At 52.9% G+C, this 23,474-nt stretch overlaps 1 protein-coding gene across 2 annotated transcripts; it reads left to right on the plus strand.

The window, feature by feature from the left end:
• Positions 1-8,200: 8,200 nt before the first annotated feature.
• On the plus strand, positions 8,201-23,471 carry EPHA1 (EPH receptor A1). Of its 2 annotated transcripts, none has more exons than XM_032642423.1 (18): positions 8,201-8,341; positions 9,354-9,421; positions 13,689-13,970; positions 14,944-15,352; positions 15,816-15,971; positions 16,294-16,638; positions 16,763-16,890; positions 17,112-17,262; positions 17,793-17,889; positions 18,120-18,187; positions 19,015-19,140; positions 20,005-20,190; positions 20,351-20,412; positions 20,532-20,738; positions 20,912-21,061; positions 21,323-21,516; positions 22,892-23,047; positions 23,131-23,471. In XM_032642423.1, the coding sequence occupies exons 1-18, from the start codon at positions 8,260-8,262 to the stop codon at positions 23,207-23,209; spliced, it is 2,946 nt and encodes a 981-aa protein (XP_032498314.1). In that variant the 5' UTR covers positions 8,201-8,259; the 3' UTR covers positions 23,210-23,471. The 2 variants fall into 2 exon arrangements, with proteins under 2 accessions (XP_032498314.1, XP_032498316.1); XM_032642425.1 differs by having other exon boundaries at positions 16,564-16,638; positions 23,131-23,354.
• Positions 23,472-23,474: the final 3 nt, after the last annotated feature.

Here is a 23,474-nt window from a genome sequence, read left to right on the forward strand (position 1 = left end):
AGGAACTGCCAGATGGAAGAGATGCACGAGGTAAGGCAGGGGGATGGAGGAAGAAGCTTCCTCTCCAGGCACCAGTCTCCCAGAATCTTCATGTGTTCACCTACTCAGAAGCGCTCCAGATGCTGTCCTTTTGGGGTTTTATGGAGACTTCATTATGTAGTCATGAATGGTTAAATTTCGGGCCATTAGTGATTGAATAGAGCCCCTCTCTTCTCCCAAGAGATTGGGTTGGGACTGAAAGTTCCAACCCTCTAATCACATGATAGGTTCTCCTGGCAACCAGGCCCCCTATCCTTAGGCTACTGAGGGCCTTTCCACAAGTTGCCTCATTAACATAACAAAAGACACTTTTTATCTCTCTCATCAGAAGAAATTCCAAGAGTTTTAGGTGCTGATCAGAAACAGGGACAAAGACCAAATATATATTTATTAAATTACAATATCACATTGATTCATCACCATTATCTCTAAAGCATTTAACCCAGGGGGAGGGGGAGGAGAAGAGCAGACATTCATTCCAGAACACTTACTTCCACAATGAGATATGTCTTTTAAAAATCAAAAATATGGGAATTCCCTGGTGGTGCAGGGGTTAAGAATCTGCCTGCCAATGCAGGAGACACGGGTTTGAGCCCTGGTCCGGGAAGATCCCACATGCTGCAGAGCAACTAAGCCCGTGCACCACAACTACTGAGCCTGTGCTCTAGAGGCCGCGAGCCACAACTACTGAAGCCCACGTGCTGCAGCTACTGAAGCCCGCACACCTAGAGCCCATGCTCGGCAACAAGAGAAGCCACCGCAGTGAGCAGCCCGCGCACCGCAACGAAGACACAACACAGCCAAAAATAAATATATAAATATGTGTATATATATTTTTTAATTCAAAAATATGCCTCAGGCTTCCCTGGTGGCGCAGTGGTTGAGAGTCCGCCTGCCGATGCAGGGGACACGAGTTCGTGACCCGGTCCGGAAAGATCCCACATGCCACGGAGCGGCTGGGCCCGTGAGCCATGGCCGCTGAGCCTGTGCGTCCAGAGCCTGTGCTCCGCCACGGGAGAGGCCGCAACAGTGAGAGACCCGCGTACCGCAAAAAAAAGAAGGGAAGGAAGGAGGAGTGGGAGAAAGAAAGAAAAAGAAAAGAAACAGTGCTGCCACTTTTGCTTAGTCGGTGCTCTGTCCAGATGATGGGCAGCTTGTCAACAAGAAGGCTTAAGCAGAGTGAAGCCTCTCTCTCTAGCTTGTATCAAGAGGACAACTTTCAAATAATGGTCATTCTTTTTTCCCAGCCAGCATCTCCTAGACGATTTGGTTTCTGCTTTTCTGTCTGTATCTAGAACTGAAGCCAGAAGGTAAGGCAAACCCTTCATCATACCACTATGAGCCCTTCCGTCTCTTCCTTTCCCGCCTGGGTCTTACCTTCCCTCCTCTCAGAGGCTGTCATTACTGGGATGACACCGACAAGCTAAGAGAGCTACTTTCTAGCCTAAAGCCTACCCATTATCATTATCATAATAACTAGAATTTTTTAAAAAAATCACTGTCACCTTCACATCATGCTGATGAATATCCCCAGGACATTCTAAAATTTTATAAACAGTAATTATCTGCTGATAGCATACCTGGAATTTGAGGATACAGGTGCAGTTACCCACTTTCATCACCAGGTGGCGCTCACACTTTATGACCTGTGGCCTGGGTACCTTCTAAACCCAGGGATTGCATTCGGAGAAGTGTACTATTAACGTTTTTAACAGAGGTGGTTGGTATCTACCATTCAAACATGTATGTTTCTGTGTGTATACATTTATAACAGTAATTTCCTAACTAGAACTTGCTGGAAGAAGTTATAGATTGTCCTATTAGAATCTCTTTATTAAAAACTTCTTCAGGGTTTCCCTGGTGGCGCAGTGGTTGAGAGTCTTGCCTGCCGATACAGGGGACACGGGTTCGTGCCCTGGTCCCGCGAAGATCGCACGTGCCGCGGAGCGGCTGGGCCCGGAGCCATGGCCGCTGAGCCTGCGCATCCGGAACCTGTGCTCCGTAACGGGAGGGGCCACAATGGTGAGAAACTTCTTCAAAGCAAAAATTAAAAGGAATCAAATTTATGCTCAATTAATAGGCCCCATACTTATCTAATACTTCTTTTATAAGACAACAATAACTATTGCCTTCAGACCATAGGACCAGTAAATGAAAACTGTAAGTGTGTGTTATAACCAGCTACATCTCAGCCCTCTCTAGAGATTAGTTCCCCAGAACTCCCAGCCTAGACTAGCAATAAAATTGGAAGCTTTACAAATAATCTTGGTTAACCAAAGCTGATGGTTTATTTCGACCTTCTCCTCTCTCATACTAGCTAAACTAAAAATGACTTGGAAACATAGCTAGTTTACCTCTTTCGCTTCTCTTCCAGCGGTGTAACCCTCAAACTTCTTTTTTTGCGGTACACGGGCCTCTCACCGTTGTGGCCTCTCCCGTTGCAGAGCACAGGCTCCGGATGCACAGGCTCAGCGGCCATGGCTCACGGGCCCAGCCGCTCCGCGGCATGTGGGATCTTTCCAGACCGGGTCACGAACTCGTGTCCCCTGCATCGGCAGGCAGACTCTCAACCACTGTGCCACCAGGGAAGACCCCGCAAACGTTTTTTGATGAGGACAAAGCTATCTCTCTTCACCCAAGGGATTCTGGTTTAACAGTTGTCTCGACTTGTTATTAAATTTCTGACATGCCCCAGTTCACTGAGACTCATTTGTTCTCTTCCTTCTTTTCCTCCCTCCTACCTGCCCAAGCATTCATGCAGCGTATTAATTTCTCAGGTCAGCCAAAGCAAGCAGGTTAAGGTAGGAACACAACAATTTCTCATGAGACGCACACAAATATCAGTATAAGGAATTCTGAGTCTTCATGCGACTGACCCTTCCACGATTTCATGTCACTACTCCAGAAACCAAAGGAAATAACAGGATGGTTGTGAATTGGTTTTATTTTTACTTTGGAGTGAGATCAGTTAAGAATGGGAATGAGGAAGGTGTGGTCAAGCTTGTACCTAAATGCGTGCTTGGATGTAATGCATAACCCCAAGAGAATTCCCATTTCACCCCCTTTCTCTCTCCCAGCAGCACCAGAAACAATCTGACTTCCTTCTCTGTGTCTGCTACTATCCATTCTTCAACTCAAGTTTCCACTTCCCTGTGGCCCATGCTGCAATGCAATGGAAGCTTACAGCTTCTCCGCCACCTTCTTGCCTCTAAGACAAACAGAATGCTTTGGAGGATGTTAACATTGCAAAGAGAGACAGGATTTTTTTAAGTGCAGGGAGAATTGCAATATGACCTGACAGTGTTAGAGTGGTTTTATTCCCATAGTGCCTCACAGTCTAAATGGCTCCAGAGCGATTTCTCCCAGCTCTTTCTTTACTCTTCTCTTGCCTCTTCTTGAGATCTGAACTTCAACATAACATCCCTTTTAATTCAGGGGCTGATGCTACTCAGACTCCGCCATCCTTCAGCAGACTTTCCCTTTGATTCTCCCAAATCTGTCTTGCAAATAACACTGTGTAGGAGGACACGAAAATGAAAAGGAAGTGGCCTTAAGTTATGTGGGGTACCAGGAATATCTGTTTGCACACTTGATCATATTTATACTCTCATTTACCGTGAGGTAGGTGTTTAGGACCAACATCATTCTCACCATTTCCCCCATTTTGTAGATGAGGAAGCTGAGGCTCAGGAAAATTAGATGATTTGCCCAAGCTCGCACGGCTATGAAGTGACAATATTAGAACTTTCTAATAGCCAGCTTTGCTCCTAACATCTCAGAGAAAACTTCAAACTGCCTTTATCTCAAAACAGTCCTACTTCTGGTATGAAGAGTTGCAGCTACTTAAACATCAGGTGTTTTCCTCTTGGCAAAGTGACAAGGAACAGGGGAGGGACATGCCGGAGGAAGGGGGGGAGGTAACCAGGTCAGCGGCATTGCTCACAGGCCACCTCTGCACGTATTTAATCGATTAACGAGCCGTGGGGCTAGCAAAAAGTCTCCTTTAAAAACGGACATACCGGGTTCCCTGGTGGCGCAGTGGTTGAGAGTCCGCCTGCCGATGCAAGGGACGCGGGTTCGTGCCCCGGTCCAGGAAGATCCCACATGCCGCGGAGCGGCTGGGCCCATGAGCCATGGCCGCTGAGCCTGTGCGTCTGGAGCCTGTGCTCCGCAGCGGGAGAGGTCACAACCGTGAGAGGCTCGCGTACCAGAAAAAAAAAAAAAACCAAAATAACCGGACATACCTTCTGGGCAGTTTAAGCAGCTTTCAGAGACACCCAGACAAGCCCAATCAACTTCAGGGGGTGCCCAGTAGATAATTCAAGGGCAGTACTTTAACCACCAATCAAGAGGTCTTTAAAAATAAGGTGTTCTTTATACAGTGGGATACCACACAGTGATAGGAATGAATCAGTACACAACTACGTGAATAAATCTCACAAACAGCAGAGGAAAAGAAAGAACTCAGACACCAAAGAACACATATCAGGTGATTCCATTTTATGAAGCTGGAAAAAGGCAAACCTAATCCATGGTGTTTAAGGGGTGGAGTGGGGATTAGGTTGGGTAATAAAATAAAATGTAGGTGTCCCTTACCGTCTTTGCTTCTGGAAACCCTGAGTAGAGGCCACGGGCCCCCGAGTCAGACAGACCTGGGATCAAATCCTAGTTCTGCAACTGAGTGATTTTAAACAAGTAACTTAAATCCCTGTGCCTCAGGTTTTTGCATCTATAAAATGGGACTAATAATACCTTCCTCAAAGGGTTGGTGTGAGAAGTAAATGAAATAATGTATGTGAAATGCCATGGCAGCGTGCGTAGGTGCCGTAATAAATGGTAACGACGAACATCCTACCCCGTCACCTGATGGTAAAGCAGGATATGCCAGGTCAGCAAGGAACCGGGTGTGATGGGGTGCAGCGGACAACTTCAACGGGGTAGTACTAAGGTTGGTGCTGTAGAAGAGGAGCCAGAGCCCAGAAGCTCCAGGCTGTAGAGGGATGTGCAGGCTTCCCTTCCTGACTACAGAATGAGAACAGAGCCAGAGAACTTGGGTTCCCTCTACCTGAGAGGGGGGACAGCTGTCCCTCCAGGAAGGCCTATCAGCTAAAAGATCTATGGCTCCTGGGAAAATAGAGCTGGGGAAGACTCTTTGATTTGCATTTTGTATCGTTAACTGACATCCAAGGGCATCCCTACAGGAGAAGCAAATCACGGTTGCCACAACATCGATGGACTTGGGGGCGTCACGCTGAAGGGGGAAAGCCAGACTCAGGAGACTGCATGAAGTTCTGAACCAGGCAAAACAGAAAGCCTGGGGCCAGAGGTGGGATTGACAGCAAAGGGCACGAATGTTTTTGGGTGATGACAGTGTTCTGTTACTTCACTGAGCCAGTGGTTACCAGGGTGTATGCATTTGTCAGAACCCACTGAACTATACACCTGGGATGGGTGCCATTTATGCAAATTATCCCACAATAAAGTTGCCTTTTTTAAAAATACATTTATTTATTTATGGCTGTGTTGGGTCTTCGTTGATGCACGCGGGCTCTAGGCATGCGGGCTTCAGTAGTTGTGGCATGTGGGCTCAATAGTTGTGGCATGCAGGCTTCAGTAGTTGTGGCTCACGGGCTGTAGAGCACAGGCTCAGTAGTTGTGACGCACGGGCTTTGTTGCTCTGTGGCATGTGGGATCTTCCCGGACCAGGGATCAAACCCGTGTCCCCCACATTGGCAGGCAGATACTTAACCACTGTGCTGCCAGGGAAGTCTCTAAAGTTGCTTTTAAAAGAAAAAAAAAATTGATATCTTAGTCCTTGTGGTTGTTCCACTCTGGGAGTAACTGGGGAAGCCTGTAGGAGAAGGTCAGGAAAGTCCTGGCCTCTATCATTCTTCCAGCACATTAATGTTTGCTGTTTGCTCAGTACCTTACAGTTAGCAAAGCACTTTCTCCTCTTTTGACCGTCACACCTTCCCTATGAGGTGGGCGTGATGATTAACCCCATTTTGTAGCTAGGGAAACAGAGACACACACATGCTAAAAGGGCTGGCCTACATCTTCTAACTCCGTATCCCAACGTCTTTCCTGGAAATGGCCTCGGAGATCACCTAGGTCCAAGAAAACTAAGGTTCAGAGGGTGGAAATAACTCTACAAAACTGCACTGTTCGTTAAGGAGAGAGGCCAAAATTGAAGGCGTGCCCCCTCCTACAACAAAGGGAATGAGGAATTGTCCAGTTGGGCTCACCCTGAATACAGGTGGCCCTTTCCTTCCCCTTCTGCAACACTTCCAGACCCGGCACAAAGAGACAGAGGGAAAACAAGAGCCAGGCTCCTCTGGGCTCCACCTCTCCCTGCATGGGGCTGCCACCGCCCTACCCCCTTGAGTCCCAAGGGTCTTGTTACTGTAACGAAGCACAGCACCGAGCCCATGCATTACCTCACCACAGTCTGGCTTATTTCCTAGCACGATTGTCCAGAGCTTGCTCCATTTCCCCCCTCTGTTGGCTGTGCACCCTTAGCCCATTCCTCCCTGCTGAAATCACAAAGCTCTGTCCTGAGTGAGCCTGCAGGAGCCTCCCCCTCCTTCCCGAAGTCCTTTACTTTAGAAAGAGGCCCATGGGGCAGAGCCTGTGTATCCTACCGCCCCTCTGTATATACATTCTAAAAGCATGCGTGTGTGTTGGGCCGGGGGAGAGGGGGTTAGAGCGAGACATATATGATAGTGTGTCCATAGGGGAAAACATCCTGGGTGAATCACAAGAGACAATTGATGGTGTGTAACTTTGGGGACAGGAATTGGAGGGTGGGAGGAGGGAGGATTCTACTTTCCATTTTGTTTCTTTGCTGTTCAATGTGAATTTTCCAACCAATGGACTTGGATTACATTTATTTATTTATGCCAGTGAGGCTAGTCTGGGCCGGGAAACTATGAGCCATTTTCTTCTTATACTTATCTGTATATAAAAAAAGAAACACGAGAAGGATTAATTTTTGAAAATAAAATAAGCACCTAAAACGCATCACCTCCCTTCCTCCAGGGTGACCAAAACACGCAACAATTTAAATGATAGAAAAACTATGAATAATTCACCCAAATGAGATGGAGCCAGAGAGGGGTGTAGGAAGGAGAGGCCCCAGGAGGGGGGCTGGCTGCCGTTCCTCAGTGGATGACCACTCCCCTTGGAGCCACTGTCACCCCTGATTTGCACCTCTGCTGGGGTCCTCTCCTACCTGTCATTTTAGCCATCCGTGTGCTTGCTTTACGCCCTGGCCCCCGACACTCCTCAGACAACAATTTGTTTAGGGCCAAGACTGTCGTACTCTTCTCTGAAGCTTTCAAAGCTTGCTGCACGCAGGGTAGAAACTGAAGAAACATGTATCGAATATACTGGAAGCCAGTCTCCAACAGGTGGGAGGGCCGTGGGTCTACCCCACTAGCTTCCCTACCACTCGCGCTCGGAAGCCCTCACCAGTTTCTCACGTTGCTTCGTAAAGGGCATGGCAACGTTCAAACTCCTTAACATGTTTACCGAGACCTTCCCTGCCCCGGCCCACACCTGTCTTTCTGCCTGGTTCCCAAGACAGTCCTGAGCCCCAGCAGTCAAACTGGTCCCTTCACTCCCAGAGGCCCCTTGAGGCTCCCTGGCTTCAGGCCCTTGCTCGCGTGTTGCCCAATCTCTACCACCGAAACCCGGCTCACACAGTCTACTCCCGGGAGACTCAGTGTGCTCCCGGCTGGGCCTGCTTCGTCTGCCAACCAACCTCGCCTTGCATTATGGTCATCCAAGCCTCCCCGACGGGAACGTCAAGATGTGCCTCTTACCCGGCCTTCCTCTGTGTCTATTACAGTGCTGGGCCCTGAAGAAAGGGAGAGGGAGGAATACAAATTCGAGGTAGAATTAGGCGAAAGGCTGGATCGAGACAGGGTTGGGTTTAGGGTTAGCATTAGCACTGGGTGAGTCAATTCCCGATCCCACCCACTAGGCGGCGCCCGCAGTCTCATTCCGGTCAAGACGCCTCCGCTTTTTGAAGTTTATTACCTGTTTTACAAGTTTCCTTCCTGCCCTACTGTCCCTTTAAGAAGGTGATCCAGGTGAGGCCTGGACTCCGCCCCGGGCTCTGGCCCCGCCCCCCGCCCCTGTCCGGCCGGCCCTGCTCTCCCAGTCCTCGCACCCAGGCCCAGCCGTCCGGGCCTCGGTCCCAGGTCCCGGCCCCGTGCCATGGAGCGGCGCTGGCCCCTGGGGCTCGGGCTGCTGCTGCTTCTCTGCGCCCCGCTGCCCCCGGGGGCGCGCGCCATGGAAGGTACCGACCCCCGCCCCGCCCCTCCCCCTCCTCCTGGAGTCGGCATTCCTGAGGAGGCCCTCTCCAAGAGCCCCTCTCCAGCGCTCTTGTTTTGCCCGGCTGCCAGGCGATCGACTGGCCAGGCCAGTCTTTGGTCTTTAACCCCAAACAGCTGCTTTCCCTGGTCAGTCACCCCCGCCCCGGCTGGCCAGCAGTTTTCTCCTGGGGGTGGGGAGTGAGTTTCTGGCAGAAGCAGCGTCCAGACCTCCTACCCCAGCAATGGTGGGGACCCCTCATTCCCAGGCAGCCCCGGCCTCAGGCGCCCAACCCAGAGATCTGAACCCTCTGAAGTCAGAAGTGGAAGTCGCTTTATGCCAACCTAGGCCGCTGGGGGATGGGTTAGGTACTCGGGAGGCAGGGGCTCCGGAAAGCAGGGGTCAAGCCTTCCATGTGGACCCTTGCATGCTCTCTGACCCTACTACCCCCGCTTCCTGGACTCTCCGCTCTGTCTCTACCCCCAGTCCACACCCCCAATCAGGGGCAAGTCAGGCCCTTTGCCAGGGGGAGGGAGCCCCTGCACCCAGGACCCCCCTCCCAAGTCCCCTGTCCACACCCAGCCCACTCATGACCCCCCAGAGGCTGAGCTCCTCTCTCGCCCATCCGCCCTTCCAGTTCTGCTGCTGATGGGTCCCCCAGGCTGCACCAGCCCCGCTGAGTGAGAGGCTGCCCGTCCTCTCTGGGGCTGCTCTTCCTAACGCTTCCTGCGTTGACTTTGGTCAAAAGTCCAGCGCTCCAACCCTTGCCCCACTCTGCTTTCCTCCCTTCACACTCGGGAGGAAGACAGACTAATCATCGTAGCCCTTCACTCCTCCTCCCTGGGCGGGTTTCCTCCCCTAAATCTCAGGAACTCATAGCTGTTAACGGGATGCTGAAGCCTTGGGGCTGGGGGGCCCAGGAAGAGGAATGTGGGTTGCACGTGTGCGGGGGGTCTTCTCCCCCAGAGATGACAGGCCCCCTTTCTCTCCACCTTCAGTCACTCTGATGGATACTAGCAAGGCACAGGGAGAGCTGGGCTGGCTGCTGGATCCCCCAGAGGATGGGGTAAGTGTCAGGGGAGGGAAGGACCTAGGGTGGCTCAAGGCTGAAGGCCAGTGTGAAATGGGGTGGTGAGGTGGGTGGAGGAACGTAGAAAAGAGCAGGAAACACTGGAAGTGTCTCCTCTGGGAGGGGGAGGGGAGGGGAGGTGAATCAGAGCCTCCTGAATGTGTGGAGCCTTGGGGGGGGGGGGTCAGGCTTCACCCCATGGGGACCGATTCAAAGCCTGGCTCCTCCTCTCCCTGCCCCAGCGAGGGAGGGCTGAATACTTGTGAGGACCTGGGGGAAGATGAGAGTGACACCTCCTGGGAAGAGAATGGACCATCCCTGGGATGGTTGAGAGCTGAGACCCAAACATAGAAGAGTGTCCTCAATCTGAGGTCCGTCCATCCCAATGGAGTTGCATAGACAGGTTTCAGGGGGTCTGGAAACCCCATAAAAGAGTATTCGAAGTTGTGTAGCTGTATGTGGACTTTTTTTTTTTTTTTTCCTGGAGAAGAGAACCAGAGTTTTCATCAAATTCTTCAAAGGGTCTTTGACTCTCCCAGAGTTAAAAGCTGCCCCATTAGAGGTCCCTCAGCCCTTGACACCTCCCCCGCCTTCCCCAGCCCAGGCACACCATGCATTTCAAGCCCCTTCCCTCCTTGGATATTCCGAAGACCCAGTGAGCGGAGGTAGGATCTTGTGAGTCCCATAGAGCACCTTTCTGTCACTCAGCAGAGCTGGCCCTGGAAACACAGGAGCCTCCGCAGGTGCTGCAGCCTCCAGGACTCTGGCCTCAGGCCTCTTCCCTCTGGTCCTAGACCCTGTTCTCTGGGTGTTCCCTTTTCTCTTTCCTACTCCAGGAGGAATCCAGCCTGTATTTCTGGGATTGGGGTTACTTGCTTTCTTTCCCTCGGAGTCCTAGGGCCCTGGCTCCACTCGGCTCTCCCATGGAGTGGCCTGTAATTAGAATGAATAGACTAAACCATAATGTATCCTACAGGAGGGGCTGCTCAGAAAATCCTGGATTAGGCCAGCTCTGATAGGCACCTCATCTCATAAAGCAGCTAATCACTCCACAGTGAGGGCTGCAGGTCCGTCTGCTGGCTCCCACAGGCCTCCCCTGCCACCCCACCCAAATAGCTCTTCCCTAATTGGGCTGCAGTGGAAGCAAGGCCCCTTTTGCAGCTCAGGCTAAACAGCTTTGTACTAGGAAAGCAAGGAGACAGCAGCAGTCACATTCCCACTGTCTGCCTTGTTCCCCCTCTACCCCTCCCCATCTTTTCAAAACACACACACACACACACACACACACACATTCAGATTCGCGCTCCCCAGAATGTATCTATGTAGTAGCCAGCATCCAAAGCGGTAAGTGAAAGGATCCTTGTTGCTGATCCTGGGCAGCTGCTTCTCCCCCATCTGTCACTGCTGGAACTGGGGGAGGCGAGTCATAGCTGGGAGTCATAGCTGGGAACATCTGCTGCCCCTGGTCCAGCTGCAGCCCTGGTGGTCTAGCTAATGAGCTGCGCGTGAACCCCGCACCACCTTTCCACCTGACCTTCACCCCAAGCCTTCCACTCCGGCTTCCCCATCACAGCTTCTTCCTAAGAACAGGCTCTAGGTGCCTTCTATCACTGCAGCCTGGACAACCCTTGTCTGATCTTTGAACTCCCTAACGTAGTACAAAAATACATGCCTCACAGCAACATATACTTCTGCCCCTGCCCCCATGCCACCCCAGACTTTAGTTAAGGGTGCTTTTTCTCACCCTCCAAAGCTGCGAGTAGCAATGAAAACCCTTGGGAAAGTGAACTTTCTATGGGCCTCAGCCTCTTCTTTATAAAATAAGGGAGTTGCAACCAAAATATCAATGGAATATTTTATAGAATTTGAGAGCTTCTTAAGTTCATCTGGCAGAGAATATACTTAAGAATGTCTGAGAATTCTTTTGAAAAAAGAAGAATGAAATAGGAAACTTGTCCTACCAGATATCAGAACGTACCATACAGTACATCAATTATAATTAAAACATTTGGCATTGCACGAGAATATTCAGGTCAATGGAACAGAATAGAAAGTCCCCAAACAAACCCGCATATTAGAGATTTTAGTATGTGATAACACTGGAATTGCAAATCAATGTGGAAAGTATAGACTAGTCAATAAACTGACAATTTGGTGTCCATAATTTTTTTTAAAAAAAAGGAAGAAGATAAAGTTACATCTTCACACTCTACAGACAACAAAATTAATTCTAGGAAGATTAAAGTCTAAACCTAAAAACCAAACCTAAAAGAATCTTAGGAGAAATATAGAAGATCTTTATAAGTTTGGGATGGGAGGGCTTCCCAAGCAAAATACACAACACAAAAAGGAAAGAAGATAAATGGTATTATGTAAAAATTTTAAAAGTATGTCAACATCACAGACATCATTAGCAAAATTAAATGGCATGACGGAGAAAATATATGAAATACGCATTTCGAGCAAATGATTAATGTCTATAATGTAAAAACGAAAAAAAGATCCAAATGAACACTCGGAAGATAGCAGTAGAATATCAGGCAAAGTTATAAATATGTAACTGCATAAAAATACAAATAGACAATGAACAAAAGAGAAACGCACAACCTCCTCCTCAAAGAAAGGTACATTACAATGGCCAGAAGCTGTTCTGTCCATAAGATTGCCAAAAGTAAAAAGCTCATTAATATCCCCTGTTGATGAGGTTTTGAGAAAATGCGCCCTCCTGCATTGTGAAAGTGTAAATTGATAAAGCCTCTGTGGAGGACAGTCTGGCAGTATCTTCTTATAAAATTTGTACTATATTTACCCTTTGATACAGCAGGTCTATAGAAATCTTACAGGAATCTGTACATGTTTACTTAAAAAGTAAACAATCACTAGAAGTTACTTAAATGTCCAACAATAGAGGAATGATTAAATAGATTATGGTACATCCATACAGTGGGATACTATTTTATGGATTGCTAAAAAAAAATTAGGTAGCTCCATATACTCTTGTGGACATCTTTCAAAGACTTTTTATTCGTTATAAAAAAAAGAAGTAAGTTACAGAGTAACACTTGTATATTTTTAAAAATTATGTTAAAAACACACGCACACGAAAAAAAACATTCAAATGTTTCTCTAGAGGCACTGAAAATGATCTGGAAAGTTTTACTCCAAGTTGTTAAGAATGGATGGGTGGATGGGAGGACTTTCACTTCTTGTTATATGTAAGTTTTTATTCTTTGACTTTTTGTAATAAGCACATAGAGGCATAATGATTAAGAGCATAAACTCTGGAACTTAGAGTGTCTGGGTGCACCTCCCAGCTCCTCCTCTTAATAGCTGGTGCCTTGGGCAATGTGTCCTTTAACCTCACTGTGACTCAGTTTCCTCATCGAAAGTGCTTAGAATAGTGACTGGCCCATGGTAAGTGCTACATTATTGCTGGCCGTTATTATTATTAAGATTAAATGTAAAAGAACTTAAGGATGGTCTGGATGGTATCTAGGGGTCCAACCAACTCTTTCCGTTGTTGATATTTTTTAATTTTTATTTTATTTTATTTAAATTCTTTTTTGCGGTACGCGGGCCTCTCACTGTTGCGGCCTCTCCCGTAGCGGGGCACAGGCTCCGGACGCGCAGGCTCAGCGGCCATGGCTCACGGGCCCAGCCGCTCCGCGACATGTGGGATCTTCCCGGACCAGGGCACGAACCCGCGTCCCCTGCAACAGCAGGTGGACTCTCAACCACTGCGCCACCAGGGAAGCCCCCGTTGTTACTTTTGATAGTGGCTGTAACTGGAAGGAATTTTGTAGAGAGTGAGATTCCCTCCTACAGAAGAGTTTTATGCTTGCTCTCACCCTCCAAAGGTCAGAGGCCTTAATATTAAACGCTGTCTCCTCGTCTCTGAACAAATAGGCAGAAAGTTTTTGTGCATGAGCTTTTGCTACAAAAATCTGCCTTTGGGGTACCTGACAGCTCTGCTGAGGGTAAAAATGGTGCTCATATTCTTGCAGTTGGAGGGGCTCATCGAAGGGTCCAGAGCTGGCCGGGGTTGTCAAGGGGGTGTTGTCTTGCCCATGCTATATCCGAAGAAATCTCCGACCCTAAACATTTAACCTACTATCCTGGGGCCATGGGGTGGGGAGAGGGCAGGACAAGTAGCGTGAACCTGGGCATCTCTGACACCAGCTTCCTCGCCATCCATTCTAGAAATTGAGCATTTGGGGAACAGGTGATGATGGCTTGGAGGCTGACACTCGTTTTCCTCTCGCAGTGGAGTGAGGTGCAGCAGATACTGAACGGGACACCACTGTACATGTACCAGGACTGCCCAGTGCAAGAAAGCAGAGACACTGACCACTGGCTTCGCTCCAATTGGATCTACCGGGGGGAGGAGGCCTCGCGTGTCCACGTGGAGCTGCAGTTCACTGTGCGGGACTGCAAGAGTTTCCCCGGGGAAGCTGGGCCTCTGGGCTGCAAAGAGACCTTCAACCTCCTGTACATGGAGAGTGACCAGGATGTGGGCATTCAGCTCCGGCGGCCCCTGTTCCAGAAGGTGCTTCTACCCCTCAGGGCCCTTTCAGCCCTGACACTGATCCTTGCCCCACTCCCTTCCATGACCCCATTCCACTCAGAAAAAGAGAAGGTGGCAGAAACAGGAAGAGAGCGTAGGTGTGGAATAGTGGAAAGAATGTGGGACTAGAAACCAGAAGGTCTGGATTTGAGCACCTTTTCAGCTGCGTCCTGACATGGGGCGTGTCACTTAACCTCTCTGGGCTGTTTTTCGTTGTCTTAAAGGAGTGATAATAATATTTTATTATTAATAGTATGACTGTCAGCCTCATCTACTCGAGAGGCTTTTACAAGCATCCACTGAGATAAGAGCATGGCATGGTGGAGGCAGGGGAGAGGTATTTGGACTTTTCCGTCCATGCTCACTACATTCGTGTGTGACACACGCCCATGAGTATCCCTAGAGTTGTGTAGGAAGACAGTTCTCTGCAGGCTACTTTTTAATCCCTTCCCTCTCTTTCCTACTCAAGAAAACATACTGGAATGCAAAAGAGAAGGGAACATATTAGAGGATGGACTCTCATTTTTTTCCAAAGAGCAGCTGTTGTAAAGTTTGTTATTAGTAATAAATTAATGGTGACGCACTTTATAACTGATCACCTCGTTGGCACCTTTGAATAGTGGAAATTATCTGGGCTGTAGCGTCCCACAGCTGGGCTCCAATCCCAGCCCCACCATGTAGTAGCTGTATCGTCTTGTTCGAGGTCTTCAACTTCTCTCAGCCTTAGTTTCTTTATCTGTCAAATGAGGAAGGTGATGCATCCCGCCTTGTAGGATTACTGCATGGACTCGACCGTGTAATGCACATACAAATGCTTGGCTCGGTAGCTCCCGTGTAATCAGCCCTCTGTTTATGCCTGTGTAAACTGCCAAGTATTAAGCAAACAGTCGTTTCTGTTACGTGGGAATGAAGCACGACTTTGCCATTTTTCCCTCTTCCGCACCCTTCTTCCCAGGTAACCACAGTGGCTGCAGACCAGAGCTTCACCATTCGAGACCTCGCGTCTGGAGCCATGAAACTGAACGTGGAGCGCTGCTCCTTGGGCCACCTGACCCGCCGAGGCCTCTACCTCGCTTTCCACAACCCGGGCGCCTGTGTGGCCCTGGTGTCTGTCCGGGTCTTCTACCAGCGCTGCCCTGAGACTGTGCACGGCTTGGCCCAATTCCCCAACACTCTCCCTGGACCAGGCGGGTTGGCCGAAGTGGCAGGGACCTGCTTGCCCCACGCCCACGTCACCCCTGGCCCCTCGGGTGCACCCCGCATGCACTGCAGCCCCGACGGCCAGTGGTTGGTGCCAGTGGGGCGGTGCCACTGTGAGCCTGGCTACGAGGAAGGCAGCAGCGGCGGTGTTGAGGGCTGCCTCGGTAAGGAGACTCCAAGAGGTGGTAAGAACCTGGAGGGACCACTCGGGGGAGGGTCTACCGGGTGCCAAGGGAAGAAAGGAAGCCGACGCTCCATCTCAGTTTTGTTTTGTTTTTTGGTTTTTTTTTTGCGGTACGCAGGCCTCTCACTGTTGTGGCCTCTCCCATTGCGGAGCACAGGCTCCGGACGCGCAGGCCCAGCGGCCATGGCTCACGGGCCCAGCTGCTCCGCAGCATGTGGGATCTTCCTGGACCAGGGCACGAACCCGTGTCCCCTGCATCGGCAGGCGGACTCTCAACCACTGTGCCACCAGGGAAGCCCATCTCAGTGATTTTTAAACGGAGTGTCCCAAGGCCCTAGGGAGACACATGCGGGGGTGTTCCCAGCACAAGCGATTTGCGGGAGGGGTGTGATTCTCCCAGTGAAACACTGGACAACCTTGGCTCTGTGTCATTCTCTCTCCAGCCTGCCCGAAAGGCTCCTACAGGGCGGACGTGGACACACCCAGTTGTCTCAAGTGCCCTCAACACAGCACAGCCGAGTCTGAAGGGGCCACCGTGTGCACCTGCGAGAGCGGGCACTACCGCGTTCCTGGGGAGGGCCCCGCCGCAGCATGCACGCGTGAGTCCGGGGCCGGGGCCTGGCCGCCTGTGACAAGGCGCAGGACCTTGGCTTAACCCGTGTTGGGGTCCGAACTTTCCAGAGCCTATCAGATATCAGGGACCATCCAGGGTGCCGGCCACTTAAAGGCCCCAAACGCGCACCACTGCTCTCCCTGGAGGAACACAGAGATGCGGTTAAGCTACCTTTTCCCCACTAGGAATCGAATCTCCGGGCAAAGGCCGCAGAGGACTTGGAGAATCGGGGTTGGGAGAAGGCTAGGGGCCAGCAGCTCCAGTGAGGGCCGTGCTGCTTCCTACTGATGGCCTGTCTTCTCCCACAGGCCCCCCCTCAGTCCCCCGAAACCTGAGCTTCTCTGTTTCGGGGACTCAGCTCTCCCTGCGCTGGGAGCCCCCAGTAGACCTGGGGGGACGCGAGGATGTCAGATACAATGTGGGGTGTTCTCAGTGTCGGGAAGCAGCGCTGGACGGGGAGCCCTGCCAGCCCTGCGGGGGAAGCGTGCGCTTCTCCCCGGGGCCCAGCGGGCTCACTACGGCCGCCGTGTGCGTGGATGGCCTCGAGCCCGACGCCAACTACACCTTTAACGTTGAAGCCCAGAATGGAGTGTCGGAGCTGGGTGCCTCCAAGCCCGCCAGCGCCTCACTCAGCATCAGCATGGGGCATGCAGGTGAGGGGTCTGGGGGGCCAGCAGGGCCTGGAGGAGACCGGAGGGCTGAGGACCCCAGGGACAAATTGACCAGCAGGAAGCAAGGAGCGGCTTCTTGAGTGATTTCCTCCCTCTGGACTCACAGTGACCCTGTCAGGCTTGTCCGTGAGGCTGGTGAAGAAGGCGCCACGGCAGCTGGAGCTGACCTGGGCGGCGTCCCGGCCTCGCAGCCCTGGGGGGAACCTCAGCTACGAGCTGCACGTGTTGAACCAGGTGAGCTCACGGCGGAGCACCTCCAGCGTTCCTCTCCTGGGGCGCCGGATGGGAGAAAGCTGCCCGCAGTGAACCATGTGGCTTTCTCAGGACAGAGCCCTCTGAAGAGCCCTACCCTGATCACTCCGCAGCCCACCCCTCACACGTGTTCCCAGGACTGCCCTTCTCCTCCACCAGGTCTGGTTTGGCACGGCCCAGGTAACACGAGTCCCCATCCACAGGATGAAGAACGGTACCAGATGGTTCTAGAGCCCCGGGTTTTGCTGACTGAACTGCAGCCAGACACCACGTACACCGTCAGAGTCCGGACGATGACCCCCCTGGGCCCTGGCCCCTTCTCCCCTGACCATGAGTTTCGGACCAGCCCACCAGGTGGGTGGGTTACTCTGTGTTCTGTCCCAAACACACATGCGACTGTCATCCCCCTGAGGTTTCTCAGACCCTGTTCCAGTCAGTGATCTTCCTTCCTCGTCCACGCACACACACACACACGCACACACATGCACACAGACGCACGCAGGCACGCACACACATAGACGCTGCCTGGGCGGATGGCCCCGTGCAGAGTCACACCACACCTCCTCCTCAGACACACATTCTGGTGCTGTATACCGCCAGCCAGCATCCTGTCCCCTCTCCTAACCCCTCAGGTTAGTGTCCATTGACAGACCAAGCAAGCTGGTGCCCCCTGGGTGGGGCCCTTTCCGCGGGCTCTCTCACCCACGCTCACACCTATCTCCCTGGTTGGGGAATGCACACCCAAAGCCACCGAGAGACCGCCTCACACACACACACACACACACACACACACACACACACACACACACCGTGTGCCCTGCCAGCCTCCATCATCCCTGGGGGCTCTGAGCACCCCCAGACTTCTTCACCCCATGTGCCTATAGTTTCCAGGGTCGTGACTGGAGGAGAGATCGTGGCCATCATCTTTGGGCTGCTGCTGGGTGTAGCTCTGCTTCTCGGAATGCTTGTCTTCCGTTCCAGGTGCTGTTCCTGCCCCCCCCACCCCACCCCCGCTTCCACCACCCTGGGTCCCTTTGCCCTGGCAGAAGCTGCTGAATGCAGCCCAGCAGCCCTCCCACCCCCTAGTACCAAAGTGTCCCCGCACCACCCGCTCCCCACCCCCTGCCATTTCTGGGGAAATCAGCTGCAGCACGTTTGGGCCCCGGAGGTGGTCCTGGGCCCCTGAAGAACCTGGTCCCCAACCCTCACAGGAAAGCTCAGCGGCGACGGCACCAGAGGCGGCAGAGGCAGCGTGATTGTGTCGCTGATGGGGACAGAGGTGAGCCAGGAGCACCTGTGTGTGCACACATGTGTGTGTTGGGAGGCGCCACTGGGACGGGACCAAGGGACCCACATTTGCTAGGACAACTCTGGGGGCACAGGTGGGCTCTCTCGTCCCCAGGGCTCTTGTGTTTTGCTACTTAATTAACTTTGGTTAATTAACTTCGTACTGACAGTCCCCCGGAGGCTCTGTGCAATCGCCCGTTAGCTGTCGGTGCCACTGCACCGGCACCCGGGCTCCGGGCAAGCCTTCCTCATCCTCCCTGGCTGGGTCTGTGGGCTGAGGCTGTCTGGGAGGGTGACTGCCCGCAGGCTCCCTGAAGCCCTCCCAGGCATGTGGGCTTCCTGCTGGTCACCTCATTAGGTACCCCACAAAAGGGGGAGTCTAGGGGCCGTCCAAGTAACAGAGCGGGAGCGAGGCTTGTCTGGGAATGTGAACGAGCTGTGAGTGACTGGAGGGAGTGACCGGAGGAGTACGGTGAGCAGCGGGGGGCGGGGGGGGGAGGCGAGGAATTAGGGTCAATGAGCCATGGGACGATTGGGCAACTTGAGGCCGTGAACACGGCTTTCGGGTCTGTGTTCCGGGCCCCAGCTCTGGGCCCTGGATGGTGAGGACACACGAGCTTTGCATGTAGATAGCAGGAGGAATGGCTGCGCTATGCAGACGTCTTTGCTGAGGATAGAGACTGTCTTTCACTTCAGCCAGGACAGGACTCCTCGGGGAACAGAAGAATGAACACCGGGGTCTGCCGGCCCCTCCCTCCCCCTCCCCCCAGTACTCCTGAGCCCTGGAGTTGGGCTGAGCCCTCTCTGTTCTCCCCGCAGAGGACAAGCTGTGGCTGAAGCCTTACGTGGACCTCCAGGCATATGAGGACCCTGCCCAGGGAGCCCTGGACCTCACCCAGGAGCTCAACCCGGCCTGGCTGGTTGTGGACACCGTCATAGGGGAAGGTGAGCCCTGTGGTCCCCTCTGCCTGTGGGGCAGCACACAGAGGCCAGCAGGCCCCTTCCTTCCGGCCCTTCCCAGTGGAGCCCAGCCGGCCTCTCCTCTGGCCCAAGAGCTCCCAGATGAGTTTCCTCCCTGCTCTACCCCGTGTCCTGCAACCACTGTGTTCATGTTTTAACCCCCTTATCAGGTGTCCTGGAGCAGCTCCCGCCTCCTGCACCATCTGCTTCTGTGGTTATGGAATTTCTGATAAAAAGCGTTAAACACATCATCTTTGTCAGGAGGGGGGTCGCTGTGCCCAGGCTCAGGCTGTTCTCAGATGGTTCCCGAAAATGGGAGGGATTCAGAGCCTCCCTAGCCGCACATTCCACCCCACCAGGGGCCCGGTGTCCTTGGGCTGCCCCGATCCCTTGGGTCACCAGGGAAAATGGATCTGAACAGAGAACAAAGCTCAGCAGTGTCTTTGCTGATTGTGTGGCCAAGTGACCGGAGGAGCTTGCGGAAGAGAGGCGGCAGTGGTCAGCCTCCCCGGTCACTTGTGTACTGGCCCTGACCAGCCTGCCCTTCGTGAACAGAACCCAGCCCCACTGCATGACCCCCACTCACCCAGCACCTCCTGAGTATCAGAGCTCTGCTAACTGGGGAGACAGTGCCGAACAGTTTGCAAAGCTGCACTCCTGTTCCAGACTCCCGGCCCCTGGCCCTGGGAAGTACAGCCAAGCCCTTGTCTCAGGGAGGAAGGTACACCATGTTTCTGATCCTCTGGTCCAGAGAAGAAAAGGGAACTGGAAGACTGGAGATATCGCTGCCTGTCCCCCTGGGGAGCCTGACAATGCACCTGGCCATGACCCTGTTTTCTTTCCACCCAGGAGAGTTTGGGGAAGTATATCGAGGGTCCCTGAGAATCCCCAGCCAGGGTGCCAAGACTGTGGCCATTAAGACCTTGAAAGACACATCTCCCGATGGCCAGTGGTGGATCTTCCTTCGAGAGGCAACTATCATGGGCCAGTTCAACCACCCGCACGTTCTGCACCTGGAAGGCGTTGTCACAAAGAGTACGACGAGGGGTGGTGTCCAAGAGCGTGCGGGGAGGGAGTGGTAGAGGAGGGGTGAGGCTACCGGAAGTGGAGGGAGATGTGCTGTCAGAGGCAGGAAGTGTGGTTCTGGGTGGAGACGGGGTGGAGGCTGCCGTGTGATGTGTGCTTTGTGTCTCAGGAAAGCCCATCATGATCATCACGGAGTTTATGCAGAACGGAGCCCTGGATGCCTTCCTGAGGGTAAGGAGGGCGGAGGACCAGCTTGGAAGGGGGATGAGCCACGGAGCCCCGGGCATTGGCTCTGGGTCCAGGAAGAGGAGACCCAGCCCATCCCCTAACTTGCCCACTCCCTGCTGCAGGAACGGGAGGACCAGCTGGTCCCTGGGCAGCTGGTGGCCATGCTGCAGGGCATAGCATCTGGCATGAACTACCTCAGTGACCACAGTTATGTCCACCGGGACCTGGCCGCCAGGAACATCTTGGTGAGTCAGAACCTGTGCTGCAAGGTGTCTGACTTTGGCCTGACCCGCCTCCTGGACAACTTTGATGGCACCTATGAAACCCAGGTTAGAGACTTGTACTTATCCCATACACACTCAGACACACACACACACTTACATGCCGTGCATACAGTCAGTATGTACACAGTACACGATGCACGCTCATGTGGACACAATAACTTCCCATGCACTTCTGTGCCCTGAAACACATCAGCCTTCTGCCCCACGTGCCCTATTAGGGAGGAAAGATCCCCATCCGTTGGACAGCCCCCGAAGCCATTGCCCACCGGATCTTCACCACGGCCAGCGACGTGTGGAGCTTTGGGATCGTGATGTGGGAGGTGCTCAGCTTTGGGGACAAGCCCTATGGGGAGATGAGCAATCAGGAGGTGAGCCCAGGTGTTTCTCACACATCTCATCCCCTCCCCAAATCCTCCACGGCCCTTTCCTGCCAATGGCCTCATTTCTTCTTTCTGACCCACAGTTTGTCTGCATTCCTATCCACTCTCGTCCCCTTCACCTCATGCCCTGTTGTCTTGACTATGGCCATCCTGGTCAGGGGGTCTAGAGGCTCCACTACAACGATCTCATGTGAACAGAGCTTCCTCGTGGCCTGCCGGGTTAGCTTCTTACCCTCTTCCTCGCTGCAGGTAATGAAGAGCATTGAGGATGGGTACCGGCTGCCCCCGCCCGTGGACTGCCCTGCCCGCCTCTATGAACTCATGAAGAACTGCTGGGCCCATGACTGTGCCCATCGGCCCCCCTTCCACCAGCTGAAGGCACAGCTGGAGCATCTGCATGCCAACCCCCACTCCCTGCGAACCATTGCCAACTTTGATCCCAGGTAACCACCCCGGGGAGGGCAGATCTAGGAGAACGGAAATGGACATTTGGCCACATCCACCAAGCGCTGGGCCTGTGGAGCTCCCAACAGAGTCCGGCATAGGAGGCAGCCCAAAATCTGCACCTTTGGGAAGACAGCGCTCTGATGGAGGAGATGCGGTGTCTCGCCCTCGATAGCTCTTGTTGGATGGAAGATGGGAGGCAAACACGCTAAGATGCAAAGTACATATAAGCAGCTGCCAACCTGATACCCGCTCCAGTGAGCTTGGTCACTTAGAATGGGGTAGGGAAGACAGAGAAACCAACAAGAGGCAGACGGGGGATGCGTGTTGTGACTGAGAGGGGCAACCTTGTGGGATCTGGGAAGGCGCCCGGATCCTGTAGCCAGCAAGGGTTGGGGAACTGAGGGCATGCCAATTGCAAATAGCGCAGGGTGCAGAGAAGTTTGGACTCTATCCTGAGCCTAGAGAACTACTGACCAATTTTTTAAAACTGTCTGTCTATGGGAGGGACATGATCATTGCGTTTTACCAAAAACACTGCCAGAATATGGAGAATCAACTGTTTGCGGCGGGGGGGGGGGGGGGGGGGGGGGGGTGGTAAGATGGGAGAGACGGGCAAGGCTTCAAATGCTTTATCGGGTAAAGCAGCCCTGGCGTGCTGGCCTCTGTATCAAACCACCATATATAAACTTGTTTCTGGGAGAAAATGTGCTCCGAGTTCCAACTTTTGGAACTGTCTTTTGGAGCACAGCTCCCTTATACACTGGAGACCGCATGTGCTAATCTTTCTGGAATGCTGGATATTTTCCCCCAGCAGATTTACTTTACTAATGGTTTCTGGCTCTGGCTGGCTTTAGGACAGGAACACTCATTGTATTGTGGGTGTCAGAGTGCAAGAATAACAGCCAGGGTTGGAGGTGGCGAGCAGGGGCCTGCTCCCAGAACTCGGGGGGCCACCCTGGAAAAAGCCGAGACCACACTGGCCTTCCAGGGCCTCTGCTCACCTCATGTCCCTGCTTCCTCTCAGCTGGGACAGTTGATACTTCATGTCTTTACTGGCCCCCATCGGTTGCCCAAAGCTGGCCACTGCAGTGCACGTGGGCTGGTGGTACCTTCCGTTTGGACCTGCAAGGCTGCCGCTTGCCCCAGGTCTGTCGGCGCAGCGGGACTGTCAGCCTGCCCCTTGCTGTTGCCAGGAAACCGGCCAGGAAGTGGGTTCACTGACAATGGCCGGGCTAATCCACAAAGTCTAGATAATCTCTGCGCTCAGACAGCCAACTTGAATGCTGCCTGCAGATGCAGAGAGGCAGAGCGCCGGTTTCAGGGAAGCCCTGCATCCCCCTGCATGGGACTGAGGCAGCCCATGTCCCACAGGGTGACCCTTCGCTTGCCCAGCTTGAGTGGCTCAGATGGGATCCCCTACCGGAGCGTGGCTGAATGGCTGGAGTCCATCCGAATGAAACGCTACATCCTACACTTCCACTCCGCCGGGCTGGACACCATGGAGTGTGTGCTGGATCTGACGGCCGAGTGAGGACCCTGGGGGCCCGGGCCGGGGACGCCTGCTGGGGTTTGAGGCCCAAGACTCACCGATTCCCTCTCCTTGCCCACAGGGACCTGGCGCAGATGGGGATCACCCAGCCGGCACACCAGAAGCGCATTCTCTGCAGTATTCAGGGGTTCAAGGACTGAGCCTTCCCCTCACCCACCCTGTCCTCAGGGAGCACGGATGGGACCACGGTCCCTCGACCTGTAGGACTTTGGTGCTGCTGCTGTCCACCCTTCCCTGAGGAACTGCCTCTGGAGCCAGGAAGCCTATTGTTTTAAAAAGGCGGCGGGGGGGTGGGGGGGGGCGGGGGTGGTGGGTAGAAGTAAAAAGATAATTGTGGGAGCTGGGGGAGGGTTTAATATATATTATATACATATACATATATATTTTTGTAAATAAACAGAAGCT

This window comes from Phocoena sinus, chromosome 9 (assembly GCF_008692025.1).
Source record: "Phocoena sinus isolate mPhoSin1 chromosome 9, mPhoSin1.pri, whole genome shotgun sequence".
NCBI lineage: Eukaryota > Metazoa > Chordata > Mammalia > Artiodactyla > Phocoenidae > Phocoena > Phocoena sinus.